At 56.4% G+C, this 13,974-nt stretch overlaps 1 protein-coding gene across 6 annotated transcripts in view; it reads right to left on the bottom strand.

Annotated features, from left to right (window-relative positions):
* The window catches only part of VPS13D (vacuolar protein sorting 13 homolog D), a 225,048-nt gene that overhangs the window by 48,517 nt on the left and 162,557 nt on the right, over nt 1–13,974 (bottom strand). For 5 of the 6 annotated variants that reach the window (XM_045858715.1, XM_045858714.1, XM_045858716.1 and 2 more), the window contains one exon: nt 761–893. In XM_045858715.1, coding sequence (XP_045714671.1) covers nt 761–893 — 133 coding nt within the window. Of the gene's footprint in view, nt 1–760; nt 894–10,257; nt 10,378–13,974 lie in introns of those variants that run through there. The other variant, XM_045858719.1, reaches the window with a different exon arrangement.

Raw genomic sequence — 13,974 nt, 5'->3', positions numbered from 1 at the left:
GTCCCTTGAGTTGGGACTTAAGGGTTGGATAGGCTTTCGACGGGCGAGGGAAGGAGGCAGAGGGAGGGAGGGCAGAAGGCAGGTGAGGCGCAGGAATCGGAGGCCCAGGGAGCAGTGCGAGGCCCTGGGTGCCTGAAGTATGGCGTGGCTGGGAAAGGGGGCTGGGAAAGGGGGCTGGGAAAGGTGGCTAGGTTTACATTTCCAAGGGCCTTGAATAATGCTATGCTAACAAGTTGTTGACAAAAATACAACAAAAGGCAAAGGGGTCAGAACGAAAGCACTGAAAGTCAGAATTCAAGAAAATTCAGAGGCCTCACACATTCGTGCCACCACCCACATCTCTCGGGCACACGCATGAGACCCAGAGACACCGGGGCACACCCCTGGCAGCCAGCTTCTCCCCGCACTTCCTCGGGAAGGGATGCTCAGCGAGCAGAAGGCAGGTCTCGGCGCAACAGACCCACATGCTAAAAGGGGTCAGTTCATGGCACCGTCTGCCACCTCGGGAACAGAGGCCAGAGAGCAGGAAGGAATGGCACTGGGCGCAACCTTCTGAGAACCAATGCGGAGTCCTCGCCCACAGGTGGCCGCATCTCCGCGGCGAGGGGGTAAGAGGGGAGAGCGTGGAGGCCTGCCAGGCCCCCAGATGCCAACCCAGCTTTTTTTTTTTTGCTGCTTGCAGTCGGGTGGCCACACAGGCACCTCTGAGGATCCGTGGCAGAAGAGCCACTGTCCTATGGCCCGACGGCCGGGGACCTACCGTGGGCCAAGCCGTGGATGCCGGCCACGAGGTGCTCGCCGCTGGTGGCCGCGTGGTATCTGATGTACTCCCGCTCCGACTGATGCCGATTGTCCATCGTCTTTCCCAAGCCATCCGATAAGGTCCCCGCGAACTGCAACGGACCAGGAACAGAAAGAGCAGAATTTTAAGACCGTAGCAGTATTTTTATTAATCACTTTAAATAAACACACACACCCCCCCCCAGCACCCCTGCCCCCGGCTGGCACCCAGTGAGCACCAGGCGAGAGAGAGAGAGAGAGAGAGAGAGAGAGAGAGAGAGAGAGAGAGAGAGAGAGACTGCCAGACGGTGCCCAGGACGGTGGTCCACGAGCGTGGGACGCGACACTGGTGGCCACAGCCCCTGCAAGACCCCCACGGAAAATCCATGGCGACATTCACCTTCCTTAATTCTATTGTAAATTTACCAAAAAAGGGAAAGGCACCCACAGGCCTTTGCTCTGTCCTGAGGGAGGAGAGGTGGGCCTGGGATCCCACGGTGTGAAGGACAGAGGCTTTCTGCTCTGACCATCGGCGGGTCACACAACGGGAGGTGCGGCAGGCTGTCGCTTCAGGGTTCGGTATCGAGATTTCTGGAGACATCAGCAGCCTTTAAGCAGCACCTTTCCTTTCACTTATTCAGACACTACTGAGTGCCTAGGTGCCCGCCCCGTCTGTCAGGAAAAAACGCGGCATGCGGACAAGTTCACAGGTTTAGGTCGCCTTTCAAAACGAGTGGCAGACTTGAACTCGTGGCTTCGAGCGCAAGCTCCTCCCCTACCAATCAGGGAGAGGGTTTATTTATCCTGGCCTATTTTAACCAGAGAACCTGTCTCATTCATCAAAGCAGGATAAAAAGGGCATAAAACTCTGTTTTGTCACAAGACAATTTGAAAAGGTTTAAAGTGACAGTTAATAAACCACAGGGTACTTATCCTCATCATTCAGGCATAAAAAGGGAAGGATATCAAATATATAATTAACCTGCTCGGGAAGGATCTACCAAAACAAGTGGTTTAAGTGCCAGTGACCCAGGACTAACCTTTGAGAAAACTCACAGGAATGTTATTCAGATATAGAGCTCAGTGGAAAAGGCGAGGCCAGCCGCCCGCCCCGGAGGGCTGGCGAGGGGGGTCCCGTGGCTCCGCCTGGAAGCCGCCAGCCCTCAGGATGCTAGGGACCAAGGGACCGAGGGACCGGAGAAGGGGAGTGCTGGGCACGCGGGGGACCGGGGGGAGGGGGCAACAGTCCCTGCAGCAGGTGTGGGAACACACCTTTCTGCTGCTGGGCCCAAACGTGTGTGTGCTCTAGGGCGGTGGTCACTGACCGTCTAGAGAGGCAATCCCTGTCATTATGGGATTTTCGTCTCACCTTCCCTGTCATTCCCTAATTAGGAAACGTAAAGTGAATGAAAATTCATGTCGCAATTGAATTGTGGACGGAGGCACCACGGGATACTTGCGAAACCAGCACTGAGACTCGCTGAGGGGGCTTAGCCAGGGACCCCGTCTAAGTTAAGAGCCACGGGCCTGGGCATCCGACCAGGCCAGACTCTAGTCCTCCCCCAGCCACCCCAGTAGCGGCACGACCCCGAGCAAGGGGCCCACCCTGGAGCCCCCGGGTGGCTGGGCGGGTTGGCCACAACCACGGCTCAGGGTGTGGACCCCCGTCAGCGTTCTCACCGCCATCGCGAGCCAGCTACTGGTGCGAGCACAAACATCCCGCGTCATCTGAGGACGGTCTTTCAAAGATTTAGAATTACGGTCATTTGTATTAGGATTTACCATTAAAAACAAACAAACAAAAAAACACAAAAGAACAAACAACCCCTTTTCCAAAGTGAGTTTTGGAGTGGTACCATCGATAAAATTGGAGTGTTGGGCTTGGTGGTTTCCGGAATGCTCTCCAGCTCTGAGACAGTGCGATCTGCGATCCAAGCTACGATGTCTTTATTAAGCCCTCGCTTCGGGGCCCAGCGCGGACTCAGGGACCGCTGAGGATACGAACAAAGGGCGGCCTGGGCCTGTGCTCCAGGACGGCAGACTCGCCGGGAACAGAGCTGTTCCGTATGTGAGACAGCCGCCAGCAGCAGCAGCAGCAGCAGCATTAGCAGCAGCAGCAGCGTGGGGTGCAGACGGTTAGCACTTGGGGGGGTAGAGGGGGGAGCAGGAGTACGACCCTGGCCTCTGGAAAGGGCCCAGAGAGTCCCTGCCTCGGCCTGGAATCGGGTGGGGGCCCATGCTCCTCATTCCAGGGTTGGGCACAAATGCCTCCCCCAAGGCCACAGCAGAGGCGGGGGTGGGGGGGGGGGTGGGGGGACAGGGCCCAGGGAAAGAGCTGTGCTCAGAAGCTCAGAAGCACCCGTGGGGGCCGCCGGGGCCTCGGGCTCCGCTGACGAGGTGTGACGGCACCCCGGCTCCTTCGGGGTCTTGTTCAGGTGGTTCCCTCTTTCCTTAAACTCCTGATTTGCTTGAAAAGAGATATTTCTCTGGAAGGGATATTAGCTTAAGGCCCCGTCTACTTATTCTAGCAACTGACTAGGAAGAAGTTTCACCAAAATATCCCCACCCCCTCCCCCAGAGAATGCGGGAGGACAATCCAGGCGGACCGCCCCGCGCCCGCCCCTCTCCAGCAACCCCGATCAACAAAGCCAGTTCCCCGTCCAGGCTCTGTGAGCGAGCGGAGCCAGCAGCCCCGGTGCCCACGGTGCCCACGGAGGCGGAGGCCGCTGCAGCCAGCAGCCTCCGGCACCCGCAGCTCCGCCTGGCCCTGGGTGCTCTCCACGAAACCCCACGGCGACCTCGGGCAGGTGCCGGAGAGGACCGAAGACAGCACTCTTCCTTCAAACGCCGGGTCCTCCCAGGGGCTTCTCCGGGGCCTCCCCTGTACCACGGAAAGGTGCCTGCCTCTCTTCGACGTGCTCTAGCGCTTCCAGCTGAACCCCCCCTTCTCTGTCTATAAAAAACATCACCCACGCAAGCCAAGTGAACTTGGCCTCTGTCACTTGTGAGTAAAAATAAAGGATACAAAGGTATTAACTGGACGTGATTATGGAAATCTTCACCCCTAGACAAGTTGCTTTGAGAACTCAGAAAACTGAGGAAGAGGCTGGAATCTTCAGCCCGACGGAACCTGGGCTGGGAGAGGCCCAGCAGGTTTCAGGGGGAGAGCCGTTTCACGGCGACGGGCCGGAGCAGCCTGATGAAGGGCCCTGCGGTGAGGACCGGGCCTCGGGCCAGTGCCCCGGGCTTCTGGGCATGTCCTCCCCCTCACTGTGGGAGCGCTTAGTCACCCTAATTCCATCTCTTGTCCCCACCTCAGCGGGAAAGTAATCACACCCCGTATCCTGTTTCTCCCGCAAAGATAGGGCAGGAGCACGGGCCGCAGAGGGGGCTGGTTCCAGTAAGCACTCTCTCTGGGTGCCCGCTGGCATGGTCTCCTCTGCGGCTGCGAAGGGCTATTTCACCCACGTACTTGACTTTCAGGTTGATCGTCAAAACAGAGCGGGGAGACTCATGTGAGCTGCAGTCTCACGTGGGAGTGGCGGTGCAGGACATCCGTCGACTTCACTTTGAAACCTTTTCAGAGCAGACGCCCCCTGGCGCGCTCACGGACGATGGACACAGGAGACGGGGGCTGGGGGTGGACCTTCAGGTCATTCAGACAGAGGCAGGAGTAACCCCAGAGGCACTGGGGGGGGGGGCGGGCGGGGCTGAAAATCCTCGGGACCCAGGTGGCCCACCCACCCCTCAGACATGTGCGGAACCCCCCCATGCCAGGCAAGCAAATGGGGACCCCCGTGAGGAGCGGCTTCTGCCTCCCACCTGCCAGGGCCTCAGCCAGGAGGTGTGGGTGCAGCAAAACGGGACGGCCCTTGTTCACCCCGGGGTTCAAACACTGACTGTGAACGGGCAAGGAGGCTTAAGCTCGGCGAGCCTTCATCTCCTCGCCTTCAAAATGGGGACGAGAATATCCCGTTTCAAGGCTGCCGTCAGAATGAGATAATACATGTAAAGCACTAGAGAATGCAAGGACAGAGCTAGCATGGAGCCTGCTGCTTCGACTGCTTCATGTGCGAAACAGGAATCATCGGCCTCCCCGGCCCCTGGGGAAGCCAGCGTGGTGGAGGGGGCCCGGGAGCTCCAGGACCAGGGCATGTGCCAGCCTTGCATGGGGGGGGGGGGGAGACTAGCAATTGGAAGGTAATTTGCAGATAATTTGTAACTCTACTCAGCATAAACATTACCTCAGCACCAGAAGGAGCATTTGCAGCGACTTAAGTCAATACAGCTCATTTTGTAGCAATTTCAAGTCCACAAAAAACTTAAGGCTGAAAGAGAACGCTGTCCAGGAGCTAAAATGAAAGGTCCCGAGGAACGGAACGTCCCTCAGAAAACCTGCTATTACATCCGCAGGGACAACAGTTACCCTGCCCCCCGCCCCCTTCTTTCACGGAAAGAAGCTTCGTCACACCCCGCACTGTGAGTTCTGGCCGCAGCCTGGAGCCCCTCATTTCTCTGAAGCCGTATTTTCAGCCGGGGGGCAAACACGTCGGAGGAACTTCAGGATGTCAGCCCTCCTGCGTGGCTGACACAGAGCGCACGGCAATACCACCCCCACCCCGGAAACTGATCGCACCATCCACGGAAACGGGGCGCTACACATCAGGCTGGCTGTGGGGCTGGGCTCTGCACAGATGATTTTATAAAACCGACGTTCAAGCAGACGCTGGCAGGGGGCAAGGGGGAAAACTTCGCACGGTGCCCCTCTGCTCCGTCCTGCCAGCTCTCCTGACCCCTTTACGACATGCAGCAAGCGCAGGGCGCCAGAGGTACTTGGCCGTGGTGACAGGAGCCTGGGCTTGAATTTCTCCCCCTTCTCTGGGGTTCTTCCTTCACAGTTATTTACCTAGTGGAAGTTTCCTCTTTATTATCCTTGCGCCACTGAGGAGTTGCTGGTGACAGCACCTGTCTTGTCACCAGGGCAGATGGCGAGCCTGGATGACGGGAAAGGGCAGAGGAGTGACAGGACTCTGCCGTGGGAGGAGGGACCTGCGTTCTTCCAAGTGGGAGGCTGTGCAGCGCACGTCCCGGCCACCGGCACAGCCCCCGTGTGGCTCGGCACCGGCCACGAGAGGCTGTGTGCGTGTGCGTGTGCGTGCGGGTTCAGGCACCCGGCTCTGTGCCGGGTCTGTCAGTACGGAGGAGTCGAGCTTTGTGGGGGCCGCCCCTGCGTAGTCAGTCGGACGGGGGCAGAGGAGCCAAGTTCTTATCCCATCTCTTACCGAGGAGGCATCCCGGGGAGAGCTGCTTATCTGCCCTGAACCTCAGTTTACCCATCTGCAAAACCAACACACCAGTGGGCAAACAAACAGAGAAACAAACATTCTCCCCTCTAAAGGAATGCTTTGAAGGGCCAAGAAACAACGCAACATACCCGGCACAGGGTCTGGCCTGCAACAGCCACCCACGTTCGCAGGTTTCTCAGAAGCAGCGCGGAGGCTTCGCGTTCGGCCATCTGCACCCCCACTGGTGCACCCGCAGGAAAACCCCCTTCAAGCCACGGCGGACCCCCATCGCCGCAGAACCGAGGCGTCCACCTCCGTGCTCTGTCTCACGGTGCGCACACACACCCACCGTTGGAAATGACTCCCGGAGGCCGCGGTTTGCCTCGACACTGAAAAACCCTTTCGTGCTACCTGTGGACTGGGAGGGGTTAAAGGAGGATGCGACCCCACCAGCAGTGGGTGCCTGTCACCCACACAAGGCCAACCGAGCGGCTAGTCCGCACTCCGCCAGACGGTGAAGGGGGCGGGGGTGGGGTTAGGGAGAGGTATTAAAAAAAAAAAAAAAGGCATGGAACAAGTTGAGGTTTGGCAAGAAAAGGGGCATTTTTGGACCCCAGATCTCTACCCACTAAAACAGAGCAGGTCTGCCTGTTTCCAGTTCTGCTCGGTTGTGACTGCGTGTAGCCCCCGTGAGGCAGAGAGAAAAGGGGAAAGGATCCAGAAAAGAGACCCTGAGCGAGAACAATAAAGACATTTTAAAGCTAGGCCTGACACTGCTCTGGTAACATGCCTCAGCCAATGACCTTGCTTTTTTTTTTTGGTCTCCGGAGATCTAAAAGCCCTCCTACCCTAAGACATACACCATGTTGCTATTTCACGGATAAACACTTATCAGGCAACAGACACTCCTTTCCAGTTAAGAAACAAAGTTATCCAAAGCCACCCAGAATTATCTCGGGCGGGCGCACAAGGCCTAAACGTGAGCAACGAAGTCAGACCTCAGGATTGTCCCGCTCCTAAACCAGCCCAAGACACACGCCTGCTGAATTGGCACGTCCCTCCGCTGCTCTGCAGCTCTGACCCAGCTGTGAACTCAGATGTGTTTCAGATTAATCCAGCGGCTTAGCGTGGTTTGAAGCACTCTCAGGATCGGGGTTTGCCTTTTCTTTAATAAGGAGCAGCAGAGCTTGCTCTAAGGCGAGGAGCACAGAAACGAGCGGAACACCCACAGGAAGACTGACTTTCAGCAACAGACAAGTTGCCGTGGCTTAGTCATGCTTCCTCCGTGCCGATTACAGAGAACTGCGTGCAGGAGGGGTCCGCAGACCCAGCTGCGGATGGGGTGGTGGCCCCCCACCGCCCAGCTCTCCATCGGCTGGGCCTCGTGGCGCACTTTTCACGGAAGGGGCAGGGGTCATGTCGAGGTGCAGGCCTCCCTCGCGTACTGCTGAGGGGTCCTGGAACCAGACAGAGGTCACAGGGGTTTCTGCACAGTCAGTGCTACATGAGGGGGTACGCCTTCCGCCCCACGAGAGACCTCCGGCTTTGCCAGCCGACAAGGCTTCTCGGCCACGCGTAAGTGGCCCAGGCCCCAGTCCTGCACCAGGAGACAGGCCATGATGTGGGGTAGGGCGTGGGGGGAAGGTCCGTCTGAGGTGGTCCTAATGCCCGACTTGGCAGGTAAGTTATTGCAACACTAGGGAAGCAAGCAGGCCGTGAAAGGCGAGGGGTCTGGTCCCAGCTGTGTCACCAGGACCAGCAGGTGAGCGTGAGCACAACACGCACTCCCTGTGGGACCAGTGTCTTCACCTATAAAGCAGGGAGGACGCTCCCCACGGAGCTGCTGCGTTCATGCAAACAGACCTTGTTTGTTGTTTTTTTTTAAAGATTTTATTTATTTATTTTTAGAGAGAGGGGAAGGCAGGGAGGAAGAGAGGGAGAGAAACATCAGTGTGTGGTTGCCTCTCACGCATCCCCTACTGGAGACCTGGCCCGCAACCCAGGCATGCGCCCTGACTTGGAATCGAACCAGTGACTGGTCAATAGCGCGGTTCACAGGCCGGTGCTCAATCCACTGAGCTGAACCAGCCAGGGCGAGACCTTGGTTTGAAAAGTACTTGGGGAAAAAACACAAAGCCGAGTGTAAATGCCAAGGGTTGTCACTGCAAACCCTATTCTTTCTTCTGAGTGCCCCCCTCCCCCTCCCTCCCCTACGGAACCTCGCGTGTCTCATCTGGTGACAGAGGACACAATCACCTTGGACCCATCCTGGAACAAAGGAAAGCTTACAGAAGTCAATATAAATAGACTGAAGTCTCAAAATACAGAAATTGAGAGGTGAAACAGCACATTTCGCAGCAGCAAAGCAGCTCGGGCTTATCTGCGCTGCCTTCCGAGTGGGGAGATACGTGCTCTCCGACGCCAAAGGCTGGGGGAGCCGGACGACGGACAGTGTCGCCAAGACCAGGCTTGGGCATCAGCACCGGGGGAGGCTGAACTCCTCACTGAAGAAGTCAGAGACGTTTCCAGGGTTTGAAACGCCTTGACGAGGTCTTCAGAAAGCCATCTACTCCTGACCGGGTCTTCCGATAAAGAAGTGTAAGAGAGCAAAGGGCAGAATCGGCGAAGGACAGCCTCCGACTGCGAAGACCACAGTGTAACTTGTGGAACTGTAAACAGAGGTCAGCGGTGTTTACTACCGCAGGCACTGTTCTAAGGGCTTGGCAGTTGTGAAATAATCTAATTAGTTTAATCCTCGCAACAAACCCGGGAGGTAGGCTCTGCTACAATCGCTATTGAACGGATGAATCTCGAAAGACCACGGTTACCTCTAACGAAAGTCTGCTAGGTGTCTACCCCGCTTTGACACCGGGCAACACGTGGAGAGAACCGCACCCTGACATTTGTTTCTGTCTCCGTGGACGTCTCCTTCCTGACCGGCAGTAAAACTCTCACAGAGGCACCGGGCAGGACAGCTCTCGTTCCCTGAGCAGCGCCACCGACAGAGGAAGGCAGCTGCGGCGAGCACATAAATCATACGGTTTCTGGAAAAATTACACGCCATCCTTGGACAAGAAAGAGTGTCAGGCTGCAGTCCCCCTGCCTGAGCAATCCCCCAACTCAGACGCCCACCCCTCTCCATCACCCAGACCTTGCCCCAGGCGCGCAGCCCAGGCTCCACCTCCTGCCTTCCCCCAGGCTATCTCTGTCCCAGCCAGGAAGGCCCCAGAAAAAGAGACGGGTCTGTAAACGTCCACGGTGGGCTCTCACTGCAACAAGGTCAGACCTCAAAACTAGTGCGTGCCGACCAGGCCGGGAGGAAAGGTGGGCGCCCGTGGGGGCGGGGAGCGGGACCGGGGGCTTCCAGAGCTCCTGCCCTCGGGGAAGAGGTCCGCTCTCCCACCCTGCCACTGCCGGAAGGACGGGCTGAAGCGGGCGGAGCACTGAAGCTAAAAGATTTTAATCCCTCAGAGCTGGTCCGGCCAAGCAGGCGGAACTCCAGAAACCGTGGGGAGCGAACAAGCACAACCAGCCACGCTCCCAGGGAAAGAAACGCACTTGGAAGCTCACCCAACTCAGTCCTCGCTCCTCTCCTCCTCCTGCCCGCCGCCACCCCTCTGCTCGCCGGCACCACCCAGCCGTCCAGCACCACCCAGCCGACCGCCCGAGGGTGCTGCCGCGTTCCCAGTGGAGGCTCAGGCTCTGCTGCTCACAACTCGCTCTTCAGGGGCGTGGGACAGAGCGTGCATTTCGGGAAAGCTAGAGACACAAAGGCCAACACTTCGCTCCAGGCAATGTTTCGGGAAGCTACTCCTCGGCGGCGAGTGAGTGAACGGCCGGCTAGACCAGACCACAGGCCGGGAGCAGGTCTTCGGCGTCCGAGACAACAGCAGACGCCGAACTTCCCTGTCTGCGAGTCGCATGGGAATGGGAGGCAGATGGGATCCCAGGAGCTTAATTCCCATGACATTTCTCTTGAGCTTGGCTTGATCCCAGCTCCAACGAAAGGACAAAAGATGGTTCTTTTAAAAATGGACTCGAAGTTTCCACGCCTCTCAGATGGGCTACAATAAAAATGCCATTCCCAGTAGCTGCTCAGAGCCCTCGGCCTCTGCCCGGGATATCCCTCAGGGGTCCTGCAGTAGGCAGTCTCACCTTTGCCGTCTTACAGCCCCAGAGCGGACCTGGGAGGGGGCGCTTAGCACTCACTGCCCCTACTCCCTGCGGACCTGGTGTCTGTAAAGCAGAGCTGGCCATTCGTCGCTGAATCAGCCATTCCTGGGTTAACACATTTCAGGCCTAAAAAGGAGCCCTGGAATGAGGAAGGAAACACAGTCCATTCAGCTCACAGCCACCCTTCCTAAAGGCGACCTGATGGGCCTGTTCTGACGTTTTGGGTTGCTTTTAAGAGGAAACCTTCAATTACTAGAAATAATGGAAAAACAGGGGCCCCGGTTCAGTGTACGTTCTACCTGGACGAGAGCTACTTTAACCCTTGCTTATTAAAAAGATCCACCCGTTTTCTGGTCTGAGCAGTATGGTTCTTTAAGACGAAGTTTCCTTTGAGGCCTCTGTTAGGATTTCAGGAGTCAGGGCTGATTCTCCGCCTCCCGCACACACCCCCTTCCACTGCCCAGCCCCGGAGAAAACGATCCTTCCTCAAGAGCCTGCCCTTGAAATACCAGGCTGTGCTCCTTGCCGAGATACGAGTCCCACTGGGACATGCTGGCCGCTGCGCACCCCCTACTGCGAGTGAAGAGCTCAGAAAACAAGTCCCGCGGGGGAGGCACGCACGGGAGGAGGGCAAAGCGCTGGACACTGGACACTGGAAAATGGAAGGAAAGAAGAAACGTAAACCCTCCCTGGAGAAGAAGAACATGGGCCAGAGCCTCTGAAACTTTTCCTACGCGATGTCCAGCATCCAACAAAAATGACCAGACCGGTGAGGCAGCAAAATGACCGAAAACTAAGGAAGAAAACAGAGAAGGCCGCTCACCAGTTATCCAGACACGAGCGCTAGTAGGTACAGAGTTTAAAACGGTATGTAATGACCTTTCAAAAATTATAAAAAGATAAGAGGATTTTACCAGAAAACTGAAACTAAGGTGTTAACACATGGCTGAAAGAGCAGAGCAGACACAGCATCAGAGAGGATTGGTGAACTGGAAGAAAAGTCGGCAGAAAATACCCCGATTGGGGCATTAAAATAAACAAACAAACAAAAACCCAAGGGAGTGAAAATACAGAAAAGAGCCTAAAAGATATGCAGGACATGGTAAAAAAAAAAAAAAGTCTAACTTCCCTGTAGTTAGAGTCACAGAAGGAAGAGGGGGAGAGAATTTTCCAAAATTGCCAAAAGACATGAAGCTACAAATTCAAGACACCCTACAAACCCCAGCTAGGAGACCCGTATCAAGGCACATGATTACTAGAAACTAAGGACGAAGAACACGTCTTAAAGCAGTCGGAGGGGAAAAGGCCAGTCGCCGCCACAGAAGCCATGGAAACGACAGGACAGCAGTGGGACGGCGTCACGGAAGGACTGAAAGAGACGTGCCCGCCCAGAACTTACATTCAGCAAAAATACCTTTACAAGCGTGGGCGAAATAAAGGTGTTTTCAGGGGGGACGACCTGAGAAAACCCGCCGCCAGAAGACCCACAAAGGAAGTTCGCTGGTAGATGGGCAACCACCCCGTGTGGATAAGCAAAGACAAGAATGCAGGGTAGCAGGACAAAGGTTGTGTGTAAGTCCAAATCAATACTGACCACTCAACACAAAAAAGAAACACGCGACGAGCAAAATACTCAGTGACCCGGTAAGTCTGCCCCTAAGCACACGAGGGGCATTCATCTTTAGGTGACTGCCACCACCTCCTTAGCAAACGAAGAGTGCAAAATGGACTCGGGATGAACCTCAGAACTTCCAGAACAAGGTGAGCAGGTAAAGTGGGGAGACTGCTGCTCCTTACAGAAAACATCCAACAGCGACACAACCCGAGCTCTGCTTTGACAGCGTGGCTCGAAGCTGCCGCTGCGAGACCTGGCGTGAGAAGGGAGAGCGAGGGCGCAGGCGGAGGGCTGCGTCGACCCAGCGGGCCGGGGAGGTCACCGGGCAGCGGGGCGGCGGGTGTTTGCACTGCGGTGCGGCCAGCGGGGTTTGTGGATGCACCGGGGGCGTGCTGGGACACGAAGGAGTCGAGGGTGACTCCGAGGTATTCGAGCAACTGGGGGAAAGGAGAATGGTCACATATTAGTTCTTCCTCACGGGTCCGATTTTTAGTGCTGATTCAGAGCTCGGGCACCCAAAGCCGGGCTAGCTAGGCCACGCTCAAGTTAGGGAATCCGTGCGAGGAGGAAAGTCACATGAGAATGTACTCAGCAGGTGGCTCGATTGTGCAAACATCCCAGCACTGGTTAACCTCCATGAGAAGACGGACCGCCTCTCGTTCTATAATTATCCCCCCGTCAGCGACGAGGGGGGAGATGCGGCCTGCACGTGGTCGGTGAGTGCAGTGTGCGGAACCATGCCCTCCCCGCCCGCCCGGCAGAGGGAGGTCCCTGGGAGAGAGCAGTACCCTGTGCGCGAGACTCTGCCAGCAGAACTTAAAGCAACAGCGTTCTGGGCTGGGTCCAAATCTGTCCAACTCCTGCAGGTGTGACTCGGTCCACCAAGTCCAGGCCACGAGTGGTGATCCACAAATGTGCGAGTTCCGTGTCACAAAGGTGGCGAAACCGCCACAGAACACACACACCGGAAGGCAGGGCAGGGGCCCGTTCCCCACAGACATCTTAGCAGGTTTGACCCAGAAAGCTTTCCCCTGTCCCATGTGCGAGGCGGCCCGGCCTGCCTCCCACCCCGCACTGAGACTCGGCGTGCGGGGGAGGTGTTAAGGCTCCGAGTTCCAAGGAGCCGACAGGAAACCTACGGAGCCTTAGTTTGAACAGCGGCGGACAAACAGTGGCCACTGCTATCTCACGGTAAACGTCCCCTTTCGACTCACACACGTAAAACTAAAACTCCAGCTCAGAATTTGGACACTGTTACCCACCTGGAGTGGAACGGAAACAGGACAGGAGGGATTTCCAGAGAAAAACCTCCTGACTGGAGTGGATGGGGCGGGGCAGGGCGGGAGGCAGAAAAACCACGACACACATTCCTACGTAGTGTGCTCTCCCCTCCCAAACTGAGGCTGCATGGAGGTTCGCTTTGCCTGGGGACGGTGGTGCCACAGTGGGTGGACTGACCCAATGGGGGCGGATAAGTTAATCCCCCAAAAACGTGTCCTGGGGACCAGTGCAAACGTTCCATCTGCTGTGCTCCAAATTATGCAGAAATGTAGTTGAAGAAGGAGCCCACGACTCCCTTCCCCCCACTCGCCTTTCTCACCCGCTGGTTCAAGGGGAGGTCTAAGAGCCTTCTACGCCTCTAACGAGAAGCCTGAGTTGGTCTGCTCCGGGCTTCGGGGCGGGCGGTTTTCCGCCGTGTCCAGGTGGACACAGTGTTGGGTTAATTGGCGATGCCGGCGGCAGTCCGTGGCTTAGCACGAGATGGAGTCCCTCCGGCCAGAAAGAACAGTTTGGCCGGGTTTGCAGTCTACCTGCTGTGAACAGGTCACGATTTGGTTTTAGTTCTAATTACATAAAAAGCAAGTCAGGTTTGATTTTTTCCCCAAGGGAGGTGGGGGGGACTGTTGCTTTTGTTCTGGCCCCTTCCGTGAAAACTGTGAGTGTTCTACCCACACACAAAAATACTTACAAAAGAAGTAACAGTTAACATTTGATATATTCAGAGATGGTCGTATCATGACAACATCACTAGGCTTAAGAAGGAAAAGCTTCGTTAGGTCTCTCTCGCCCCCTTTTTAATTCACTTTTACGTGGTCCGGGGAGAAGGGGATGGACAGGATG

The sequence above is a fragment of the Phyllostomus hastatus genome, unplaced genomic scaffold, assembly GCF_019186645.2.
Source record: "Phyllostomus hastatus isolate PE091 unplaced genomic scaffold, TTU_PhHast_1.1 phas_scaffold_182, whole genome shotgun sequence".
Taxonomy (NCBI): Eukaryota; Metazoa; Chordata; class Mammalia; order Chiroptera; family Phyllostomidae; genus Phyllostomus; species Phyllostomus hastatus.
This window is presented reverse-complemented; position numbering and strand designations above follow the sequence as displayed.